Genomic DNA, 25,177 nt, shown 5'->3' with positions numbered 1-25,177 from the left:
GTTTTACTGTGTGTTTTACTGTGTGATTGAGGAGGACGTCTCTTTCTTTATATCTAGAGCCTATCACGTCCTCTCCTCTCTGTGTGTCAGACACACCTCCAAAATATGACCGCTGGTTAGAAAACACAGCGTGTGTTCGGGTCACTGGAAGCGACTCCAGGCATCAGAAATAAGACAATCAGCTGCTCTAGTATAATAAAAAAGTTTTATAGATAAACAGTGTGATGAGACAGTGTAAGGGATGGTTTCAGATCTGAAATTGCAGGTTATTATACTAACTCACCATCAAATTAATATAATAAACAACATCATAACATTAATTATTCATATGTGCAACGAAAATGCAAAAAAAAATATATTCCCATATAGGGAATAATAATTATCCATCAGTTATTTTCTTATATTTCCTGAATGTCTTTATTTTAAATAATATTATACTAGAATATATTTAAGCAGTGTGTGTTTTCCTGTGTGATTTAGTGTGGGACGTGTCTCATATCTGGAGCCTATCACATCCTCCCTCTCTGAGTCAGACACACCTCCAAAATATGACCGCTTTACTAAATGTATATATCATAGGTTAGAAAAACTGAGCGTGTGTCAGAACACACAGCATCTACGCATGTCAGAAATAAGACAATCAGCTGCTCGAGTATAATAAAAAAGTTTATAGATAAACAGTCTGGGGGATTTTTTTTAGATCTGAAATTAGAGGCTTCAAAGTGACATGTGAGTGAGAGGTGAGGACAACACTGTGGTGACTTTTTTATTTAACTTTATTCTACATGCTGTTATTGAGCTGGACGCAGGAGTGGAGACTTATGCCATTACGCACAGACGCAGTGCAGGAGCGCGTCTGCAGATGGGCGGTTTAGGTGGCAACCTCCACCTCAGCATGTTGAATGGGACTGAAACGCAAACTTTCGGAAAGAGGGATCTAGCAGAGTTTAAAATGGGGATTCAGGACGCCAGGTTTTACTACCCGGACTCTGTTCCAGGCGGACAGGACTCTCTGGCTCTGCAGTACCACCACCACCAGGACCAGACTGGAGGAGGATACGGAGCGCAGACCGGCAGGTTTTACGCACAGAGCCTCAGTGGAGCAGCCGGGCAGGGTTACATCCAGACGGCTGCTGGAGGAGGAGGAGACGGGTTTCCTCCGGCTGGTAAAGACTTGTACTCTCCTTCACCGGAGAGTTACCCGGTGAGCTTCCAGCACGGCTACCAGCGACCACCTCTCTACCCTTTACCTGGCCTACAGGTGTGCGGCAAGACGCAGGCGCTCCTCAATAACTACCCGCTCTGGGCCAAGTTCCACAAGTTCCAAACCGAGATGATCATCACCAAACAGGGCAGGTAAGACTGACACACAACTCGCACTTATTTGTCCACTCTTTTTCCCCCCTAATATGTTTATTGGGTTTTCTTATTTTCACAAACACAATAAGATTTTAGGAAAGAAATAACAAATTACGCACAGCTGTCTTTTTGGTTTTACGCACTTTCTAGGCAAAGCAGCTTTATTTGTCGAGCACATTTCAACAACAGGGCAATTCAAAGTGTAAGACTGACACACAAACTCAACAACAACTCGTCCACTCTAACAAAAAGCTGGTTGTCCTCTCTTAAGGTCAGATTTTGGGAAAGAAATAACAAATTACGCACAGGTGTCCTTTTGGTTTTACGCACTTTCAAGGCAAGGCAGCTTTATTTGTAGAGCACATTTCAGCAACAATATATTTTAATGCTGAAAAATAGGATCTATCATTAAGTGTGTAAAAATGCAAGAATATAGTAAATAAATAATAATATAGATTAAATGCACAGTATAAATAAATGCAGTATTAATGCCAGAATAAAGCAGAGTATTGCACAGTTGGAGATTATTATGGGGTTACAGCTGCTGATAAGAGTGAAAAATAATAAATAAATATATATGTTGTGTAAGGCAAGGCAGCTTTATTTGTAGAGCACATTTCATTAACAGGGTAATTCCAAGTGCTTTACATAAACATTCAAGAACATTGCGACAAAGTGCAAAAGAACATCAAGACATAATTAAATCAGTTATAAAAACATTAAAGATTAGAAAATAAAAATAAAAGCTAGGATAGAAGCTAAAATAGAATATAACACACAAGAGTAAAAGCTCTAGTGCAGTATATAAGATCATTATCTGGGTTAATAAAAGGCAGCAGCAAACAGGAACGTTTTTAAAAGAACTCAGAGTTGAAGCTGCAAATTATGCACCGGTGTCTTTTTTGGTTTTACCACTTTCTACTTAAAAAAGTACCAAGCAATAATAGATTTTAACAGGTCAAAGATAAGCACAGTTCATAGTATATTTGTGTACACTGTTAAGAATGTCCAAGTAAAATAACAGTAAAGACCTGATGGCAGCAGGGTTGCCTTTATGTTACTGTAAAATTAACATTATTATACTGTCAGCTTTGTACTGTTAATGAAATACAGTTTTTTTTTATTAATTTCACAGTATTTTACTGTTTAAAGATACATTATATAGCTGTTTTTCACCATTCTTTTACATTAAAAAAAGAACATGTTGGTCAACACCAACAAACACTTTTACAGAAGCATTATATTTTAGCTGCAGTAGAAAATGATGCACATGCATTAACACCATCTAGAAATTTAAAACACAGATGCAATGAGTGCAGAGAGACAACTACAGCATGCACATTACAATCTGCTCCTTAAATACTCTTAATTCAATTCCCTGCACAGACAACCACAGCTGCATATAGAGCCTATATTGAATACCATTTTCCTGCCTTTTAGTAAGAGATGTTGTGAATGAGGAAATAGAGTGATTTAATATGACATTTGTCGTATTTGTCATATTTGTCAGTCTTATCTTAACTTACAATTTAAACTTGAAACAGTTTTTTCTGAGAACTGAATACAACATTGTGTCATGCTGCCTGGTAGTGATAACCGATTAGAGGTCAGAGTTTACTCATCTTTATTTTGCAGTCATCACCTGCAACACCACATCACATCGTCAGGTGACGGAGGTGTTATTAGTTGATGAGAATGACTTCTGAACAGGTTTAGCAGAATGTTACGCTTAGCTGCTTTTGCACAAAATTGGTCAGAGCTGAGTCATAATTAGACTGTGAATTTATGAGTTAATGTACTTACAGTGATTTATTTGAAATGCTTCTCAAGAACGGTGCTGCAGAATTTAAAATATTTCATTTAAAATGGTCCTAATAAACATTTCTCTCAGTAAACTCCAATATTTTTTGTTATTTCTTTTTGTAAAAAATAAAAAAAGCTTAGGGCAAAAAGGTTTTCATGAGGCAGAGACATTATGAAGTGGAGGTAATATCAGTTGCAGGCTGAGCTGATGGAAAACATTTTGACACCTCAGCTTGACCTCTAAAGTCACAGGGGTCCTTTCACTTTAACGCAGCAGGAATTTAACCCTAAAAAAGAGGCAAATCAATTAAATATTACCTCTTTTGTGGTGATAAAACACTTTATTATTACTTCATACTCCCTTGAGGCACTTTGCTACAATAACTAATAACTCTTCCTATGAAAAGTCATTTATTTCTCGTCAGATATCTGTTAAACACTCACTTTCTTGTGATTTAAATAGTTAATAAGCTCCACAAAATCTAAAATCAGTGCCAAATATTCTTACATATCTTATCTGCTCAGACTGAAAGAGGGCTTTTAAAAAGGAGAAACTTTTTCATAGTTTAACCTCAGTTATATCTCGAGTAGGTGACTGAAGAGAGGATGATAGTGAGATAGAGATCGGAGAGGAGAGGAGAGGAGAGGAGAGGAGAGGAGAGGAGAGGAGAGGAGAGGAGAGGAGAGGAGAGGAGAGGAGAGGAGAGAGGAGCTGCTGCTGCTGCTGGCTCCTCTTCTGGGTCACCGAGCATTAACACACAGTCACGTCGATGAGCATTAATTCACTAATACGCGACACTTGTGTTTGACAGAAGGTTTCAGGCCAGAGGTTTCTCATGAGCAGAAAACAAGTGCGCCGTCACAGAATAGGACACTGATATTTACACCTCACTCTGTCTGGCAGCCACACATTTATTTTATTTTAATTTTAAATTGAAATAAGCTCATATTTAAAACTTATTTTTACATATTTGTTTTGTGTCTTTCTAGTTTTAAAACCAGAATGGTTCACAGATTTAGAACAAGAATTTAAATTTATCAGCTGCAAGTTAAAATCTTGAAAAATATTCCCCTCTGACCTGCATGGTTTATTTACTCTCTGTTTAGGTTCACCTGCTGTTATATTATATATATATTATATATTCTGAGTGCAGTTAAATTACACTTTTGCTTCTTTGAAGTCTTGAAAAAAAATGCAATAAGGCTGTGTTTCCATGCTTCGCCTTATTGCATAAAAAATATTATTAATATTGATTATTTTTATATTGCATAAAGCACATTTATTAGAAATGTAAGGGTGTGCATGTGTAGATGTTGTGTGTGAGTGTTTGTCCAAGCTGAACGCAGAACGTTTATGGTGTTTCTAATTTTTTTCTCCAAGTGTCTGTGTGTCATTTGACATTAATCCTGGCAGTTTGCTCTCATATAATTATTAAAATTTGACAATTTCTTTTTAATACACAGCTATCCTCAAACACACTTGTGAGACTTTTCTGCACTAAAGTGTAAAAACTAGCTGCAGTAAGAAGAGGATGGGTGAACTGGGCGCGGAGGTGTTATCCTTCCACATGTGACAAAAAGAAACATTTTCATGTTGTGCAAAAACCACAAACCTCATGTTACCAAAATTTCAACATATTCTTTCTCTTTTATCTCAACTCGCTCGCTCACATGCAGAACTGCAGCACAATAAGTGATGAAGACTTCTTTTTTCTTTTTTTTTAAATATAACAAACTCCTGCAACATCTTTGGAGGAGTTGAGCAGAGGAGCAGTACAAAAAAAAAAGTTTTCAATATCAGAGGTGAAATCCTTCTTAAATTTTCATCTTGGGTTCAGGCTCCTATAATAATGTTGCTGTGATTTTAGAGAGAAGCCTGAGGGTGTGCAATGTTAATCAAAACCCAGGTATCGGGAGGTGAAAGAAGCTCCAGAGGAGAGTAGAGAGAAGGGTCAAACACCAGCGAGCCTTCAGATGGCCACGCTGAGGAGGTGAGGCACCTTTGAAGTTCAGGAAGTAAAAGACTAGATTCTCTCTTTCTTCAGCCTGCGCTGCACAGCCTCACTGATCTCTCAGAAGTTTTGCTCATGTACCACACCTGGGCTTTGAAATCTTAGAGATGGCCTGTAGCAAAGGGGAGGCGGGGGGGCGAATTCATCTGCACATCTCGTGAGCTAAATTCAGATCACCACACTAGTTGAGACCATTTCAGGCCCTGCTGTGTTTTAGACTCCGAGGCAAAGTTCATCGAGGCTGTTGCACACAGCGAGGAGTCAACGTCGACATAAACACAGCATCACTTTCTGTCCGAGAGGTCGAACAAATGAAGACAGAAAAACAGCAGAAAGATGCAAAAATAATGGGATTTTTCTGACATAGTGAAAAAGGAAATCAAGTGACTAAAACTGAAAAGAGAAAGTGAAGCTTTTTCATCTGTTCGACCAAAGTTCTGATCCTACACCTGGGCTGTGCTCAGTGGAGATATGAGTCAAACTTTTCCCTACAGTGGTTTCTAAGAAGCACATTTATTTAAAAAGGGACTTTTTTCTGGAAATTACAACTGAATTAGGGCTGTCAATCGCTTAAAATAGTTAATCACGATTAATCTCACATTTTTTATCCCCTCAAAATGTACCTTAAAAGGGAGATTTGTCAAGTATTTAATACTCTTATCAACATGGGAGTGGGTAAATGTGCTGCGTTATGCAAATGTATGTATATATTTATTATTGTAAATCAATTAACAACACAAAACAATGACAGATATTGTCCAGAAACCCTCACAGGTACTGCATTTAGCATAAAACAATATGCTCAAATCATAACATGGCAAACTGCAGCCCAACAGGCAACAACAGCTGTCAGTGTGTCAGTGTGCTGACTTGACTATGACTTGACCCCAAACTGCATGTGATTGTCATAAAGTGGGCATGTCTGTAAAGGGGAGACTCGTGGGTACCCATAGAACCCATTTACATTCACACATCTGGAGGTCAGAGGTCAAGGGACCCCTTTGAAAATGGCCATGACAGTTTTTCCTCACCAAAATTTAGCGTAAGTTTGGAGCGTTTTTTAGCCTCCTTTGCAACAAGCTAGTATGACATGGTTGGTACCGATGGATTCATTAGGTTTTCTAGTTTCAGTTTCTTTAAAACTGAGCCCACTACAACCTAAAAATCACAAGTTGCGTGAATGAAATTAGTGGCGTTAAAACAAATTTGGGTTAACTTGGACAGCTCTATTTGAGCTAAATGTAGATTATTAATAACTCACAAGTCATGCCAACAAAGTTCTGCATGATCATCTGAGTTCTAGGAAGGAGATAAGACCGAATTTGGTTCTCACCACATGAACACCTTTTCAGGGAAATAATGCAGAGCAACACTTCGGACTTTAGAGGAATCATGCTCCTCTGCTCTCTCTGCTCCGCTGAGTCCAAACTGTATCAGTCTGATGATGTGTGGTAGTTTTCAGAAAGGAAACAATCCTTTGATTTATTTTGCTCCCAAGAACGGTTATTACGAAGTTCTGCTATGAGTAGAAGTTAGACAGAAAAGCAGATCAATCAACATTAATGGGGGAATTCTAAGTTTCTGCTCTTCTACAACATATATTAGCACTTTTATTCTCTTAAAATGTATATCAGTACATCATTTAAATAAGAATATAGTATTTTTTAAATGGACTGCATCCGCTTAGTCCTAACTTTAACATTTTTGTACTTCAAGGATTCACCTTTTTTATACCTGTATTTAGGTGTTTGTAGTATTTACTTGTGTTTTTTATTATCTTATGTGTCGAGCTGTTGTTATTGCTTCTGCGGCAAAACCAAATGCAAATAAAGGTCTTAAACTTGAACTATATTTATACTCATTGAATAGTCAAGTTTCTTTCCAAAGTAGGTACAGTATGTCATTTTTTGGAAATTATCACTTCACATCATGAAGGAAATTAGAGTGGGCGTCCTCTCTGTTGAGACGTTTCAGTACAATGTCATCTTAAAACATGTCAGAGAACTAATTTAAGAATTCAAATTTCTTATCACAAGACGTCGTTTTAATAAATGTTTGGCGGTATATTAATTATCCTTCTGTGTGTGTGTCTAAAAGCAGAAGTGGGACCATTTCAAGGTTTTGACAGTATGACTTGTCACTTCCTGTTCAGCTGTTTATGTGTGCCTGTGCAGCTTTTCGCAGAAACATCTAGTGCCAATTTATTCTGATAGCTACGTGTCCTTCCTCTTCTCGTGTAAATAACCTTTTCTAATAAATGAGAAGAGGTCCACCGCTGTATGAGCCACAGGCCAATCCCCGCTGGCCTCAACGATGGTATTTTATCACCAGTTTCTCTTTATATTTGGTTTCTGAAAGGTTAATAAAACCTCTGAGGCTGAGAGGACTGAAACAATAGTCTGATAATTTATTGTGTGATTATTTAGATACCGAATATGAAGCCAGTTTTCTCACGCAAGTTTTTTTGTCAACAAATCTCATGAAAAGACCAAAACTAACAATTAATGCATCTACTAACAAGTATTGTGTGTGTATCACTGTGCCATAGAGCTCCATTGTTGTCCACAAACTAAAAACACATCAATGAGCCTCACTGTTCAGGCTGTTCTCATACATCATTCGTAGCTATACCTACGAAAAGTAATGCACTGTTATTTGTATATATCACACAAAATCAGTTTGTATGTAATCCACGTAACCGTGAACCAGGAAGTATAAAGAGCAACAAACTCTGCGTAGTTGGGTAAAAAAAATACCGGACTTTCGCCCAGGAGGCCGATGTTCGTATCCCGTGTGAAACCAGAAGTTATAGTTATTTTAACCCAAACCACGATCTTTTCCTAAACCTAACTAGGTAGTTTTGTTGCCTACACCTAAAGAAGTTGTAATTTTATTGCCTAAACCTGCCTGTTTTTTTTGCCTAAACCTAAAGAAGTTGTAGTTTTATTGTCTAAACATAACTGTTTTTTTTTTGCCTAATCCTAAAGACGTCGTAGATTTGTTTCCTAAACCTGAAGAAGTTGTAGTTTTGTTTCCTAAATCTAAAGAAGTTGTAAATTTGTTTCCTAAACCTGAAGAAGTTGTAGTTTTGTTTCCTAAACCTGAAGAAGTTGTAGTTTTAAATTATAAATTATAAATTATAAATTTCAACATATCTAGTCACTGAATTCCTCTGCAATAAGTCAACACAAGAGCGTCTGTGTTAAAGAGTGCTTGTGTCCGGCAGCAGCTGTAGACTGGCATGTTTTCGTCACAGACGATCAAGCGTACGCACGGTGACAAAAACTGGACCTGAACTCCTGTCTGGATGAATCAGCGGGTGCGCTCATGTAGAAAAGTCCTCTCCCTGGTGAATATCCAGTTCCTCTTCTCCTGCTTCTAACGTGCTTCCCCAGGACAAACCCTCCACCCCTCCCTCCCTTCACTCCACCCCCTGCTCTTTCCTTTTCCTTTCTCTAACCTCCGTTTCCCCCCCGCGGTTTCCCCTCCTCCGTCTACCCAACCCTCCCCCATTCCTCTCTCTCTCTCTCCCCAACATCCACACAGTTTATTTTGATTTCTTAAATGTCACCACCAGTAGCACCGTCTCTGTATTACTGGCTGGTTCACCACACTCTTTCATTGGTATTTAGTCTGAAGAGGAGACTACCGTTATGAGTATTCATGTGCGTATACACCTGGATCAGGCGGAGGGGGCGCCAGCCAGCCAGCCGGCCGGCCGGCCAGTTGGCGTTGCTGTCAAGGTTTCCAGTGAATCAGAGTGGCAGCTCGGTTAGGGAGTCTGTCTGGTAGAGCTGCGGGTTTGATTCCCTCTGGTGTTGAAGCAAAGTATTCATGCAACAATAAAAATGTGTGTCAAACTAGCCAGAAAGCTACTGTATGTCTCACTACCACGCCGCCACCACACTGGCAATAACTGCACGCCATTATGTGTTTTGTGTTTTTCAGCTCTCTGAACTCTGTACATGAAGCCCTTAGTGCCGCCCACACATGCAAATACCCTTCTGTGTTGTGTTTTCTATGGTTTCCCCCACTGCAAAGTTGTGATTTCCTATAAAAGGCTTTGTATAAGTGAATCGACAATATCAGTGGAGCAAAATCTACTTTCTAGATCTCGCTCAGCGTAGGTGGGTTGATTTGTTTTTATATGCCGAACAGTTTCTGTTTTCAGTTGTATTAAAACGCTGCAGTGGAAGAAGAGCCCTTTCACCTGTTCTCTGAGAGCCACTAAAGAGCTGCTGCCACGATTCGGTTTCAGCGAGAACTATGATTGATTGTTAAACTGGACTCGCCATGTAGCCAGAAAGACCCGACTGGGAGCACTCATGGCAGGGTTTTGTCTTACCACCGTGTGTGTGTGTGTGTGTATGTGTGTTCAGTCCACATGCATAAAGAGCCGTCATTCAAAGACACAATCCAGAATATATTTGACCGAGTGAATCTTCCTTCACAAAAGTCTGACACATGGAGCTTTCTGAGGAGTACGCACAAGACAAACTTATGTTGAGAGCATATGTTGACATATGCAATCAAATTTCTTCAATTCAATAACCCAAAGTATTTTATTTTATTAGATAGTTTTTTAATAAATATAGCAGTGTTAATATTTGTTTGTTTTCCTCTGCCTACAAAACCACTGGACAACCAGCCAATAGGTCAATAGGTAGGCTCTGGATAAATTATTTTGAGCGTCACAACCCCCACAAAATGACTTGTTTCACTATCAGAATTCGATCACTAGAAGAGCCGCACGATTGAATTATTTTATCCCAGTTCAAGTTAGCGTACAGCTAAACCGGGCTAAACCAAACTAAAATGGCCAGCGGAAGTCTAACTAACTCTTACTGTAGCATTTATATGCAGATGGGTTTACATTACAGTCTGTACAGGTCACATGGCGTACAAATGACATGTGAAACTCAATAAAGGCGTGCTTATTGCAGGCTAAACGACTTGTGCGTTATCGTGGCATTTATACGCCTTTTCATGCGAACAGGCTGCAATATGACATCTGCAACACATTCGCTCTTCTAGCGACTCCATGAGACTACAGATTTAATGTGACTATCGACTCATAACACTAGCAGGACTGACAGTACTAATGAGTGACTAATGACTGAAGTGACCAAATAAGTCAACGTTTTAGTTTCACACGGGACACGAACAGCGGTCTCCTGGTTGAATGTCTTGTGTGTCGGAGAAGTACGGTGGTCATAATGTGAAAACATGAAAGTCTCTCTCTAGAGTCAGTGTTTAGTTTGTCCGTTCTGGGCTACTGTAGAAACATGGTGAACTCTGTGAAGACGACCCGCTCCCTAAGTAGATATGAAGGGCTCATTGTAAGCTAACAAAGTGATTCTTAGTTTCAGGTGATTATACACTAATGAAAACATAGTTATGAATATTATATTTCATTTCTGCTAATAGATCCCCTGAAATGTTACACACTGGTCCTTTAAATGTTGTCCAAAAACAAAGAGCAGTATGAGAACTTTACCTAAATAAAATAGTCTACAATTGGCAAAAGCTTTATTTAAATCAGGTAAATCAAGTAAAAAGATTATGAATACAACCAGACGTTCAATGCCAACTTTCTTTGATTTGCGCTACTGATGCATTTCAGTCGCCACAAAAGACGTATTGAGGTTTGATACCCAGCCAGGCTCTTGTAGAGATAAAGACTAAACTGATCCATTATAACAGCATGTGTCAATGCACTTGTGTCATTGCTGTACAAACATGCATGTACACACACACAAAACAAATCCTCATCAACAAAAGACGCCGCTAGCCTGCTGTCGGTAGCCTCGAACGCATCGTCTCTTTACACACCTCACTAGTTTTTACACCACTAAATGACCAAACTGCTTCAGGGAGGACACGCTGAATATAAATGAGATAAATCTCCCTCCAGACGAGAGAACCGTTCTTCTACTTCGCCTAAACAGCTTAACCTGCACGTAGGACCTTTAACATGTTTCAGACTGAATTATTATTAGAAGTCCAACCCTTGTTTTTTGACCAAGAAGAGCATCAGCAGATCAAACACTTTAGACATTGTAGATCTTATCTATTTTGTTCCACCCACAACCACACGTCTGAGAAAAGAAAGAAGAGGGCGTTTTTGAATTGGAAGTTTTTCGTGTACAGTCTTTGCACTCAGTCTTTACAGTGACTAATTTAAGCCGAAACACAATCATCACTTCCATCTCAACTCTTTCAATGCATTTGTATTAAAACATTTAACTTATTCAACTTGAATTTAAAAACATGCAGTTGAGCTGCAAACGTCCTGCAGACAGGACGTGTAGTTTAATAACATAAAACTCACACTGAACTGATCACAGGGATGGAGGAGGGCGGTGCTGGATGCTGATCACTCTTTACAAATGCTCCATAGCCTCAGGTGCTATTAGCCAGAGTAAACCAGCTGGGCCAAAAGTCAAACATGTTGCCCTGATTTATTAACACCAACTAGCTGTGTTGGTGGCCTCATATAGACCCAGAAGTCAATGTAGGTTCAAACACATGACATTAATTATCAATCCTCTCAACTCGGGCTGGGCAATAAAACCATCTCTCAAATGTTCATGATAAAATCTTCCATGATAATGATACATTTATGAGATTTATCTTTATTTATGAATTTGTTTTGCTCTCCCTACAAACACACCAGACAACCAGCCAATACGTCTCTGTCGTAGTCTACAGCTGCAGCTGGAAAACGGTGGAGAAACTGTTTTGAGCGTCACAACCACCGTGAAATGACTCGTTTCACTATCAGAATTACATCAATTCAGTCTGATTACATTTAGAAAGTCTAGAAGCCGCACGATTGAACTATTTTATCCCCATTCTAGTAAGCGTACAGCTAAACTGGAAGTTACCAGCTCTGATAATAAATAATTGTATAAACGAAAGTTAACCTTCTGGTTTCTTTAAAACAGTAATATTATTAAATATTAGGGCTTGCAAAGTTGACACAATAATAATGCGTTAAAGCAAATTTGTGTTAACGGCACTAATTTCTTTAACGCATTAACACAACTTGTGATTTTTAGGTCGTAGCGGGCTCAGTTTTAAAGTTAGAGTGAAGATACTGGTATCATATGAAACTGGACAACTTAAGGAATCCATCGGTATCAACCATGTCATACTAGCTTGTCGCCAAGGAGGTTAAATAACGCTCCAAATTTATGCAAAGGTTTGGTGAGGAAAAACTGGCATTGCCATCTACAAAGGGGTCCCTTGACCTCTGACCTCTAGATATATGAATGAAAACGGGTTCTATGGGTACCCACGAGTGTCCCCTTTACAGACATGCCCACAATGCTAAATGCAGTACCTGTGAGGGTTTCTGGACAATATCTGTCATTGTTTTGTGTTGTTAATTGATTTCCAATAATAAAAATAAACATACATTTGCATAAAACAGCATATTTTTGCGATTAACTATGGACAATCATGCAATCAATAACGATTAACTATTTGAATCCACTGACAGCCCAATTAAATATACAGCTATATCATGACAATTATCAACATCCATCAATATGAAAACATATTGTGATAACACTTTTGGTGTTATCGTCCAGCGTATTTCCAAAATGTCAAACTATTGCAAGATGCCTCAGCCTCCTGCATCCTGCAGCACTAAGTGCTTCTCTATCAACACTACATATTCAGTGTATTCATGAATAAGTAGACCGTCACAAGTGTCTGAGGTTGTGTGTTCTCAGTGTCCATGTCTTCTATCTGTGTGTCTTTTTATCTCTCGGTGTAACCTCTCCTCTCCTTCTCGGGGCCGCCGTGGCGCCCGGGGACGCCCTGACCTCCCGGTTACCTCGTCTCACTGAAGCCTCGACTAAGTTCAACATGTAAAGCTGCAGCAATCAGGAGCAGCTTCTGGAGGCATCTTTTATTAACAGCAGTATTAAATATTCACCTACAGTATGTACAGTGGGTTGGGGGGGGGAGGGAGACTGCTGAACCATCAGGTGCACAAATAAGGACCAACGAAGCTCAGTGATTTACAGGAGATCACTGTGAGAAATGTGTCAGACTAGTAGTGCCTTAAATAGGCCGGTATGCTATACTGGCACTTCCGATATTTGTCTAGGTGTGAACCCCTAAACACCCGCGGCGTAATGCTGAGAAAACAGCTCTGAAAATGCCTTTGCATTTCTTCTCATATGCAAATTAGTCTGTAGACCAACAGATTCATATTTTAACTTTGTTTTGGAGCATAAATGCAATATTATATTTGTGCACAATTTTGATTCAAAAGCTACCTAAAAAGTTTTAATTAACTAAATATACATTAATTTGCTAACTGTGGAAATGTATGTACTGTAATCAATTAAAATATTTAATCACGATTAATCGCACATTTTTTATCTGCTCAAAATGCATCTTGAGGGGAGATTTGTCAAGTATTTAATACTTTAATAATACATGGGAGTGGACAGACATGCTGCTTTATGCAAATGTATGTATATATTTATTATTGGAAATCAATTAACTATACAAAACAATAACAGATATTGTCCAGAAACCCTCACAGGTACTGCATTTAGCATAAAACAATATGCTCCAATCATAACATGGCAAACTGCAGCCCGACAGGCAACAACAGCTGTCAGTGTGTCAGTGTGCTGACTTGACTATGACTTGCCCCAAACTGCATGTGATGATCATAAAGTGGGCATGTCTGTAAAAGGGGAGACTCGTGGGTACCCATAGAACCCATTTACATTCACACATCTGGAGGTCAGAGGTCAACAGACCCCTTTGAAAATGGACATGACAGTTTTTCAATTCACAATTCAGCCACTGCAGACTAGGAAAAGTTCTCATAAAAGAGTATTCACCACTGCACATAATATTGTCACAGTTTTAACATCGTGGTTCTCTTTGCTTTTATATAATTTGTATTTCTTTAATTTTTCTTTTTTAATTCATCAATAATAATTTATGCTAGTAAAAAAAATTCTACAATTTCAGTAGGTCAAATCCTCCTGGTAGTACATGCATTTTTTATCCCCATAAATTCACAAATACTTTGAGCATCAAAGTCTGTTCCTCATCTATTCACATTTTTAGTACAGCTATTTTAAACCAGTTGTACCGCGTTTAACAACTGTCAACTTAATCTACATTTTTGAGGCAACACAAAAAATTGTATGCAAAATGTTTTGGCATGCAAATTACAGCTTAATGATGTTTTTCTTTAGATGTATGTGAACAAAAGCATGTTGGATTAATCATATTTTCCCCCTGTGTGTTTACCCAGGAGGATGTTCCCCTTCCTGAGCTTCAACATCAGCGTTCTGGATCCGTCTGCCCACTACAACGTCTATGTGGACGTGGTTCTGGCGGATCAGCACCACTGGAGGTACCAGGGCGGCAAGTGGGTCCAGTGTGGGAAAGCGGAGGGCAACATGCCAGGTACACTTTAACTCATAACACAAAATAATACATAACACATATTTTCCATTGCTGCTGTCTTTATGATGGGAAACATTTCCAGGATCAGAAAATATAATTATTTTAATTAAAATACACTAAAACCCAACTAGAGAGTGTTGCAGTGGGTTTTCGAAAATTACTTTCAAATATGATTTAAAAGCTGCAGTAGACATGTTTTATTAGTAAAAATTAAACTAAACTAAATGTAACCATATTAAGAAAATACTAGAGAGCAGTGGCAGAAAGTAACTCAGTAGTTTTTTCACATACAGTTTGAGGAATTTGAGTTAGTATTTTGAGGTACTTTCCATTTATGTTACTACATTTTGGAGGCAAATATTGTACCTTAAACAAATCAATTATTTATATATAAAAATAAATTATATAAAGTAGTTCAAATTAACTCCACTTTTACCAGCTGCAACATTAAAGTAATGTAACTATAATGCATCAATAATTATAATCCAATAATATGATATATTATACTGTTTATTATTCTGAAATGGGCCTTCTGACATAATGAGAACTTTTACTTTTGATACTTTTAAATCTTTATATTTCAGTGCTAATACTTGTGTACTTTTACTAAAGTAAAATGTGGAATAAAAGTATATCTTCACTGTGTTATCGCTACTTTTACTTTAGTAAAAGATCTGACAACAGGTCTTTTTCCTCTTTCATTTGGTATTTCTTCATTTGAAGTGATTAGCTGAGAATGCATTTGTTATTAACATCAAATGGAATTTAATTTGTAAGTTTTTCTGTCACCCGTTTCTGCTATTTGGAACCACAAACATGCAAAATTTAATCAGAATGTTTCTCCATCTTTTACAAAATACTTAAGTTCTCCCAAAAATGATAATCACTCCCCACCAGCAGCCATAAATGATAGACAATAAAGTCCATGATCATCTTTCTGGAGCTTCCAATAACAAATACTGACACAAAATAGATGATCGAACCAAAGCTGATGAGAATAAAACCTGGTTCGGTCAATGAGCCGGAGACTCAACACGTGCAACATGGGAAAGCTTGAGGAAGTGGTTTATTTAGCAAACCTATATGCATACAGTAGAGAAACCAAGACATGCATCATGATGCACATCTAGTCTGTCTGTGAGGTTTCTGTGGACGTTCATGTGATATTTTTTTTGCTGAAGTCAGCAGTTTCATCTGTCGTTCTGCAGGGAGCGAGTAAACAGTACAGAAAGTCTAGATTAGTGGGTGAAGTATTCCTTTAAAGACAGATTGGCTTCACTTCTGATTAACGATGGAGCTTATTCATGTCCAAGAGAAACATCTAAAATTACATTTATTACAGTTTACAGTAGATTATATTAGTTTTATCAAACAGAATATTTATAGCAGCACTCCTAAATTCACAGGACGTTAATGTGTTTTAGGTTTCTTACATTTCTTTTTTTTTTCAGTCTCTGTACAGTACAATTTGAACACATTTTCACATTCACACGTCAGTTTTTCTTGATCCGTTTTGCAGCTATAAATCCATAAAAACACTTCAAAGAACCCAATATATATTAAGTAACGTATAAGGGGGGATAATTTACTGTATGCATGTAGGTGACACGATTAGTCCTATAGGGCGGAAGACTCAAACACAGGCAAGCAGGTAGGATGAAGGGAAACTTACTCACAGGTTTACAGGTTGGCAACAGGATGGCTGATGTCCAGACAGTTAAAGAAATCCCACAGGGGCACGACAGGTGAGCAGGTCAGGATCAAGAAGCAGGAACAGATCAGATTCATATGGCTGGGAGCAGGAGGAAATGGGCTGGCTACTGCAGGGCTGATGAGGGGAAGTGGAAACAGGTGGGCAGGTGAGCAGGTGGGCGGGGCAGTCAGGTGACAGGTTGGAAAGTCTGAGGGCATCTGGTGGATGGATGGAGAATGGCAATGCAGAGGGGGGTGAAGGGAAGGACAGAGCTGCAGAAAAGAAGTGGATATCATGAGAAGATGTTGGGCTTGGAAGGAGTTTAAGAGCGTGTAGGACGGATTCAATAACCTGATTTCATCAAAGTTTGGCTTTTTAGGTGCCCTAGTGCAGATGTTATCTGCTCTATCTCATAAAGTTGACTTGTTGATGTTGTATGAGGGAGGATCAGATTTCAACAAGAACTAGACTGATATATCGACCCATATTAGCTTATTGCAGATTAATCAGCATCGGTCTATATGTCGGCCGATAAGTGACAAGAAATGCAGGAGAGAAATACCAAACTAGGTTTGTTGTCAACTTTAAAATGTTCATCTCAGAGTGTATCTTAGTCGCATTATTGCTTAAAAAACAAATCTACAGGATTTGTATCAATGTTGTTTCTTTAAATTGAAAAATAATATCAGCTTATATATTATAATCTGCATTTTTTTTAAGCTTTTAAATGTTGATATCAGTCTACAAAATCTAATATCAGTCGGGCTGTATGTGTTTCGATGAAAATCCTGTATCTCCAATTTTTTGATTTTGCAGTCACACTGAAGGTTTAACTGTTTCTTTACGGGTCTTTTATTTCTTTAACCAAATAAATTATTTATGAACATACTGGATTATCTAAAAAAAAAATGCATTGTCATGTTGACATTTTGGAGATACATGGTTTTAATAGCATCCCTCGAAGCGTCTTGGAACGGGACATGTGAAGAGCTGCATTGGGATCGTTGGGAATATCATGAAGGAAGACGTCTTTAAGGGAACTGAACACGTCTTTACAATCGTTATAACTTTAGACATTAGCTGAACATTTTAGTCTGACTACTAACATTTTCTTTCGAACATGTCTGAACTGGTTTGGCTCCACTTTGCCGTCATCTGTGGTTGCCACAAGTATCTTGTTATTGCTTTTTTTTCTATTGGAACTCACATTAAGTGTTCAAATTGGTCACTGAATTGGGTTCTTATGTATAGACTACATTGGATTTGACTTTCAGTTTCTTAAAAGAACATGGATTAGGTTTTTACTCCTCCCTGTTCTCTCTTCCTCCATTCACTATTATCACCTCTCTTCATTATTATTCTTCCTGTTCACACCTCAGAGAGTAAAAAAAAAAACACAACAGCAAGTCAACCAAGACGATATTTAGTGTGTGATTGATGATAGACTAACCACAATAATATAAATGCTAGGTGTTGTCACACATGTGCCAAGTGTTGTGGAAAGGTGACTGCTGATGTGCTACAGTTGTGGAAACTGTGGTGAAACAACTTTACTCAATTAGATTTAATAGTGCACTTATGTGGTGCGCTCGTAGAAGGTTAACAGGTCGTTGTGGTGAATGCTGTGAAAAATCATGGCGCCGAGATTGTATCCTGCAATAAGAACACATCGAATATAAAAGGGATGGAAACAAATATCGTTCCTGTTGGCTGAAAGCAGTCGTTCATCTCAACCACAGTTTTTTTTTTTTTTCTTTAGGTTAAATATGATTTTTTTTTACAGCAGTTTCTCACCTCCCACTTGACCGCCACATAAAAGAGATTAATTGTTTTGAACAAATATTATCAGTAACATCCACAATATCTACAGCTGTTGAATGTACTGTGATTTATATATTTTACTGCTTGCACTGTGACGCGTTAGTTGCCAGTGGTGTAAAGTAACTAAGTACATTCACTGTACAATTTTGCGATACTTTACTACTTTACTTGAGTATTTCCATTTTCTGCTACTTTATACTTCTACTCCACTACATCTCAGAGGTAGATATTGTACTTTTTACTCCACTACAATTATTTGATACCTTTATTTATTTTGCAGATTATTAGTACAAAATGTAATCAAATAAATGATGATGTATTATTATGGATAAAGACGAAATTCACAATAATAAAATAAATATAAAATATATAAATTAATGAATGAGATCCAACTTAACCAGCTGCAACATTAAAGTGATGAAGACACTAATGCATCAATAATTATGATCCAATAATATATCTATGAATTATTCTGTATAATAGTACTTTTACTTTTTGTACTTTAAGTACATTTTGATGCTTATACTTTTATACATTTACTTAACGGTACAGTGTGTGTGTGTGTGTGTGTGTGTGTGTGTGTGTGTGTGTGTGTGTGTGTGTGTGTGCGTGTGCGTGTGCGTGTGCGTGTGCGTGTGCGTGTGCGTGTGTGTGTGTGTGTGTGGATTTAGTGGCATCTAGTGGCTTGGTTGCAGATTGCAACCAACAGAGTACCCCTCCGCTCACTCCTCCCTTTCCAAGACTGCGGTAACGTGAGCCGCCGAGTGCAACTCAGAGGCCATCCTCACAATAATAACAGAAGACAGACGGCGGCTGGCGGTACCACGGTTTTACACTCTGCGGCTCACGTTACCGCAGTTTCACAAGCGTGTTGGTGACGTAAAAATGCTAATGTCTCTCACTAGAGTCCGTGTTTGGTTTGTCTGTTCTGGGCTACTGTAGAAACATGGCGGACTCCGTGAAGAGGACGCGCTCCCTATGTAAATATAAACGGCTCATTCTAAGCTAACGAAAACACAACGATTCTTAGTTTCAGGTTATTAGGTTATAAATATTATATTCCATTTCTGATAATAGATCCCCTAAAATGTTGCACACTGTTCCTTTAAGTTAAATATCTGAGTACTTCTTCCACCCCCGTTAGTTGCAAAGAACATGCAATGAATCTCACAAGAAGGACAGTTAATAAACTAAACTGGTATTTTCTCTTCTTATCTAAAAAAGGAGCAGAAAGATTAATTTGAACATTATTGTGGATGATACATTCAAATATGCACAAACATTTGAATGAACGCGCGGGTTTTTCAGATATGGATGATGTTAGATTCAAGTGACCGAAAGTGTAAATAATTCTGGTTTTAGTAGTTTTCTAGGTTCCTCATGATGTGCTTCTGCTCTTACAGGGAACAGGATGTACATGCACCCCGACTCTCCCAACACAGGAGCTCACTGGATGAGACAAGAAGTGTCTTTCAGCAAACTCAAGCTCACCAACAACAAGGGCAGCACCAATAATGTGGCACAGGTACCGCTTCCTGTTTCCTGTTGTCTTTCCTGTATCCGGGCATCATATTAAGAGCTTCTGAAACCACTGCTTTGCATGCATTCAGTGCATCATGTTTCTGACATAGGCCAACTCAAAATTAACTTATTAGCTAATTAACTTATTAACTATTGTGGAAAAGTGCTCCAAGATGCATCTTCAACACCTCCGGTTTGATTCCAGCCAAACATCAATTCTCTCTGCCGTCGCATTTCCTGTCTGATTATTTACTTTAAGTGTGAAACATAACTGTCTCTCTTCTCTCCAGATGATCGTGCTCCAGTCGCTCCATAAGTACCAGCCTCGTCTTCACATCGTGGAGGTGAAGGAGGACGGCTCCGAGGATCCCTTCCTCTCATCCAAAGCTCAGACCTTCATCTTCCCGGAGACTCAGTTCATCGCCGTCACCGCTTATCAGAACGCAGACGTAAGTCGCATCATTCACAGGAATGTTTCTCTGCAAATTATAGTCAACCTCAACTCAGTTTTTTTATTATTATTATTAAACTCTGACTTGGGAAAAGCCTGAGAATTGGAGGTAAGCTAGGTACGTTTTACTGTATCTATTGTACATTGTTATCTTCATAGCTACGCTCCTATTACTGTGAAATAACGCACCAACGTTGGGGAATCGGCTCGTGGCTCAGCATCAACTGTTTGAGAGCCTGTGGATGTCAGAAATTCATCTGACTGTCCGACGGCCGGTCGGGAGGAGTTCATTGGTCCTCGGTCCCCTCCGTACACTGCACAGCACACTAAAATCTTGCTGCACAGCTTCAGTTAGGTTTAGGAAAAAAACATCATGGTTAGACTTAAAATGACTCAGTTTTTACAATGCAAACTCAACTTGACGTTATGAACATGGGACACGAATGAACAGCTGATTTTAAAATGAAAGTGAAAGTTAACGCAAGGCCAGAACATAAACAGCGGTATCCTGGATGAAAGCTTTGTGTTTGTTGGACCCCACCGCCCTGAGTGTGTCTCTTTCGCTCTTTAAACTACGTCACCAGCACTTTCTCTGAGCGTTTAATATTGATCCGGATGGGAAAACATTGTAGTTAATGGAAAGCCCGGTGCATCTCATACCGTCACTAAAGGGTGCCTAGTGCGTCGGTATTTGTCGCCCTGGGAATAAGAACGGGCTGGTATTTTTATCACATTTTGCACTAACGAGTAGGGATCTGTTACTTTGATTTATTTTAATTTAAGAACTACTGATTTCATAAGAGCATCTCTTATCCAGCCTCTTAATGAGGTCTCGACTTCAATGATTCATGCTTCAGATAGAAGCTTTCTGGTTTATGCATGCAGCGTGCATCAAAAATGCACACGCACTAATTTACATCCCTACAATCTACTGTAAGTGTTAACGTGAGTTACTATACAAGTTCAACTAAGAGTCACCTCACCTCAGCTGACCTGAGTACCGCAGCTCACTCTGTGCTCTATATAATATATCTATAACAGCTGTTCAAATACATTGTGGAAGAAGAGTTCAGAAGAATCCAAACACACTCACTCTGTTTGCATGTTTAGTCCATCATTATATATATATACAGTATATATGTGTGTGTTTGTGTGTGTGTGCCCACTCTATGGTGCTAAAGATGAATTCTTTCCAACAACAAGAGAACAAATTGCATGTAATGCTCATTAATTATTAGTCAGTGACCTCCTCTCTTGTTTCTCTTACGTGGTTGCTCCCTCCTTCTCTGTTTCGTGTGCCCACGTTCTCTCATTGCCCTCCTCCTATTCCTTACACAGATCACTCAGCTGAAAATAGACCACAACCCCTTCGCCAAAGGTTTCCGCGACAATTACGACACGTAAGTGAATTATTTTATTTGTAAAAAGAAACTACAGTAAATCCTCTCCTGTTAGAGAGAACATTTGATTTTCTCACGTTAAATAGTGAGCGTGTATTATTGCTGGATATTGGAATAGATGCAATGACTGCGCTGCTCGAGCATGCTGCAGTGAGAGGGTGTGAGGGGCTGTGAGATGGTTGATAGATTTGAGTTTGAGGTTTGGGCAGGAAATAACACCTTCTTCTGTTTTTTTTCTCTTCTCACACTCTCTTCTCTTCCCCTCCTGCCTAGGCTGTACGCTCCTCCCGACTCTGATCGCCTCACCCCCTCCCCGACAGAGAGCCAGCAGCTGCTGCCAGGGAGCTGCTACCCCCAAGGCTACCTCTCTGAGCAGTACATGAGCCCCCTGCCCCAGGGACGCTTCTTCAGCCGCGAGGCCATCGGCATGGGCCAGCAGCACAAAGACCCGTCCTCCAGCCCCGGTCCTCACAGCCGCTGGTACCTACCGCCTCAGCAGGGTGTGGCCGCCAACCGGCTTGACTTCACTTCCTCCTACGAAGGGGACTTCTCTGGAAACGGGTTCTATAAGCCCTTCCCCTTGCAGACGTCCGCTCACCATGCCCTCAGCTACTACCCAGATCACCCTTTTGCGTCTACCAGCGTGTCCGTATCAGGAGCCACCTCAGCGGGCTGGACCACCAGCCGGCCCACCCCTCAGTACCTCAGCCACCCGAGCAAACCTGGCCCCAGTCTGGGCTGGTTTCGACCCATATCATCTTCTTCATCCTCCTCCTCTTCTTCCACGTCACCTGGCAACCCTCGGCTGCACGCGCCTTCGCTCCTAGAGCCGCTGCAGCCGCCCCTGCTGCAGGAAAAACCCAAAGACACTGTGGAGGTGGTGGTGGAGGACCCATGGCTCGAACCCCCCTCTGTGAAATCAGCAACCTCGGCCGACTCGGGCCTGTTTGAGGGCGGCGTGGGGGACAACAAGAAGAGGAGAGTGTCGCCGTACACATCCAGCACTGAAAACTCCCCGCCTCCGCGCAGTGGAGAGGTCTGCGAGAAGGACAGCGATGCAGACTATTATGGTTATTACACCCACTGAAGTCTCCCACAGCGTCTTTCCATACCACCCTCATGAACATGCATCAGTCTGTCCAGTTAAGGGCTGGAACAGAACCAGAACCACACACCAGAACGTCACAGTGTGGCCAGCCTCTCTATAAAGCCCCCTTCTCAAAGTGTCAAACGATTACAGGAACAACTTCGAAGGTTACTGTCAAAGTTTAGAGTTGAACAGAAGTGGATGTGACTGGAGATCTGCCCTCGAGTCATATAAACACCATACAGACAAACAGACCTGTGACTTTAAGCCTTTGAAACATCTGGATCTGCATATCTGCCTGCTGACAGACGCCTGCAGGGATTCTGTCTGTTCTTTCTGCATGAAACACTCCGTCTTTGTCTCTGTCTGTCTCTTCCTTCTCACCCTCAACCTTTCACACATACTCTCACAATATGCTCACGGTCATTTTCCCCCTGATGATTCGGAGCAGAAATCACATTTCACACACACAGTCAAATCTGGCCCAAGAGGTTTAGTGCAGCGCCCACCGGTGGTGTTAAAGGAGCGCTGCAGGCCGACGGTGCCGAGGCCAGAGTGAACTGATGTCAGGAGGTTAAGAGGGTTTAACAAGCACATGTTCTACCGCTAATCTAATTCAACCCAGCGAGGACAACCAGTAACTCAGCTACCAACAGCAGAAATAGCAACTGGAGACAATCCAACATATCTCACAGGTGTAAGAAGAAGAGTTTATATCTGTGAAGTTCCTATGAACTTTCAATCTGGGATTACAATTTACATTTCATACTAACCTGCTGCCCATGTGGGGGTTTGCAAATCTATTTCTGTTTGCACTGTAATGGGATTAAATCCTTGCACTATATGTCCCAAACACAGAGACGATTAACATTAAAATGCTGGTTAACACGATGAAATCTCCCCTCAGACCTCACGAACAGATGTTTATATCATATAGCTTCATTGGTAGCTCCATATAGCTTCAGCTTTGAGGTCATTTAAAATACATGAGCATGTATTTGTAATGATGACATGTAGCAAAGCCAGCTGTACCAACACGTTCACATCCCAACTCGTCACATACTGACGCTTTGTCAGGACCCCTTGGCGTTACTTTTTAACACACTGGGAAACCCAGCTCCACTACGGTTACAGTAAACACGTGGTTAAAGGTGTGAATTCAAACGAAACCACCGGGTCGCGGGGCAGCAGCAGGCTTAGCGGGGAATTACAGACGTCCCTCTCCCCAGCAACGTTTTCCAGCTCTTCCCCCCGATGCGTTCTCAGGCCAGACGAGATATATAATCTCTCCAAGCGTCCAGGAGGCATCCTGATCAGACGCACGGACCACCTCAGCAGGCCTCTTTCGACACAAAGGAGCAGCGGCTCTACTCCGAGCTCCCTCCGGGTGTCCGAGCTCCTCACCCTATCTGTAAGGCTGAGCTGCATACAAGCGGCGGCGGGCCACTTAGTTAAGTTTAGGAGAAAAAAAACATCATGGTTTGGCATAAAATTACTACGTTTGTAAAGAGGAAGTGAAACTTAACTACGGTGGTGAAGTGAAAGTGAAACTTATCGTTGTGACCACAAAGACAACACGTTGTTGGTTTCACACGGGATATGAACAGCAGTATACGAACAGCGCCATCCTGGATGAAAGCCCTGTGTTTGTTGGACCCGTCCACCCCACTTCCCCACCACTTTCTCTGAGCGTTTAATATTGACGCCGATGGGCTCATATTGGAGTTACTTGAAAACGTGGTGCATCACATACAGATGCTAAAGTGCGTCGGTATCACACGCCAAGGGAAGTCACAAAACGTCGGTATTTGACGCGCTGGGAATGAGAACGGGCTGGCTGGACGCTCCGATAGAGTGAAAAAAGGCCCCATTATAACAAAGCCAGTCAGTCAGTGGATGTGAAAACGCTCCTGTCACCACACACACACACACACAAAACCCACGTTCAATACCAGCATCGATAACGACGTAACTGGAAAACAGTATTGGCAGAGGGAAGTGTGACAGCTTAATAGCACACACACAAACGGACTGCACCCACTGGACATGAACACATCGCAGTATTCAGATTAGACTACAGTCAATTTCCCGCCATCACTTCAGCTCAACATCTTAATATTCTTGGTGCTGCAGGTTTTCCCGAACACGCACAGTAGCAGCGGAGCAACAGTGCTGTAAAAAAGTGGGTCAATCACAACAACTACATGCACCTGTACAGGTAAACAGACGAGGCACTGTCACCCTCAGACCGCCACCATAAACAGGAAGCACAAAGTGACCAGACAGACACTCTGAATTTCCCCCCTGGTCTTCGGGCCTATCATGTCGTGACACCGGGCTGACAAGAGTCCCGGCTCCCGGCCTCGGTGACAGAAATGAAGAGTGAGGCCAACAGTCGGCGCTGATCAGAGATCTGCTTCTCATTCCTCACCAGGTGTGCTAATGGCCTCAGACAACACTGGAGGCGACAGACAGGCACTCGCTCGCTGCAGAGCAGGGTTACTTTAGTCTTTTCTGAGGGAGGAGATGAAATTGAAATGCCTAAAATCAGCCATAGCTCATCAAGAAATACACATAAGCTGT

At 40.4% G+C, this 25,177-nt stretch overlaps 1 protein-coding gene across 1 annotated transcript; it reads left to right on the top strand.

Moving 5' to 3' along the window:
* The first annotated feature begins 602 nt into the window (after positions 1-602).
* tbx21 (T-box transcription factor 21) lies at positions 603-22,727 on the top strand. The gene is made up of 6 exons (XM_074619618.1): positions 603-1,356; positions 14,467-14,621; positions 19,539-19,660; positions 19,947-20,105; positions 21,446-21,507; positions 21,781-22,727. The coding sequence occupies exons 1-6, from the start codon at positions 863-865 to the stop codon at positions 22,592-22,594; spliced, it is 1,806 nt and encodes a 601-aa protein (XP_074475719.1). The 5' UTR covers positions 603-862; the 3' UTR covers positions 22,595-22,727.
* Positions 22,728-25,177: the final 2,450 nt, after the last annotated feature.

Source organism: Sebastes fasciatus, chromosome 20, assembly GCF_043250625.1.
Source record: "Sebastes fasciatus isolate fSebFas1 chromosome 20, fSebFas1.pri, whole genome shotgun sequence".
NCBI lineage: Eukaryota > Metazoa > Chordata > Actinopteri > Perciformes > Sebastidae > Sebastes > Sebastes fasciatus.
Note: the sequence above shows the minus strand (reverse complement) of the source record. Positions and strands in the feature narration are given on the sequence as shown.

Coding starts and splice junctions, on each gene's coding strand:
- tbx21 (XM_074619618.1), top strand. CDS start 863: ATGGGCGGTTTAGGTGGCAACCTCCACCTCAGCATGTTGAATGGGACT. Junction 1,357..14,466: donor ATCATCACCAAACAGGGCAG/GTAAGACTGACA, acceptor GTGTTTACCCAG/GAGGATGTTCCCCTTCCTGA. Junction 14,622..19,538: donor AGCGGAGGGCAACATGCCAG/GTACACTTTAAC, acceptor CTGCTCTTACAG/GGAACAGGATGTACATGCAC.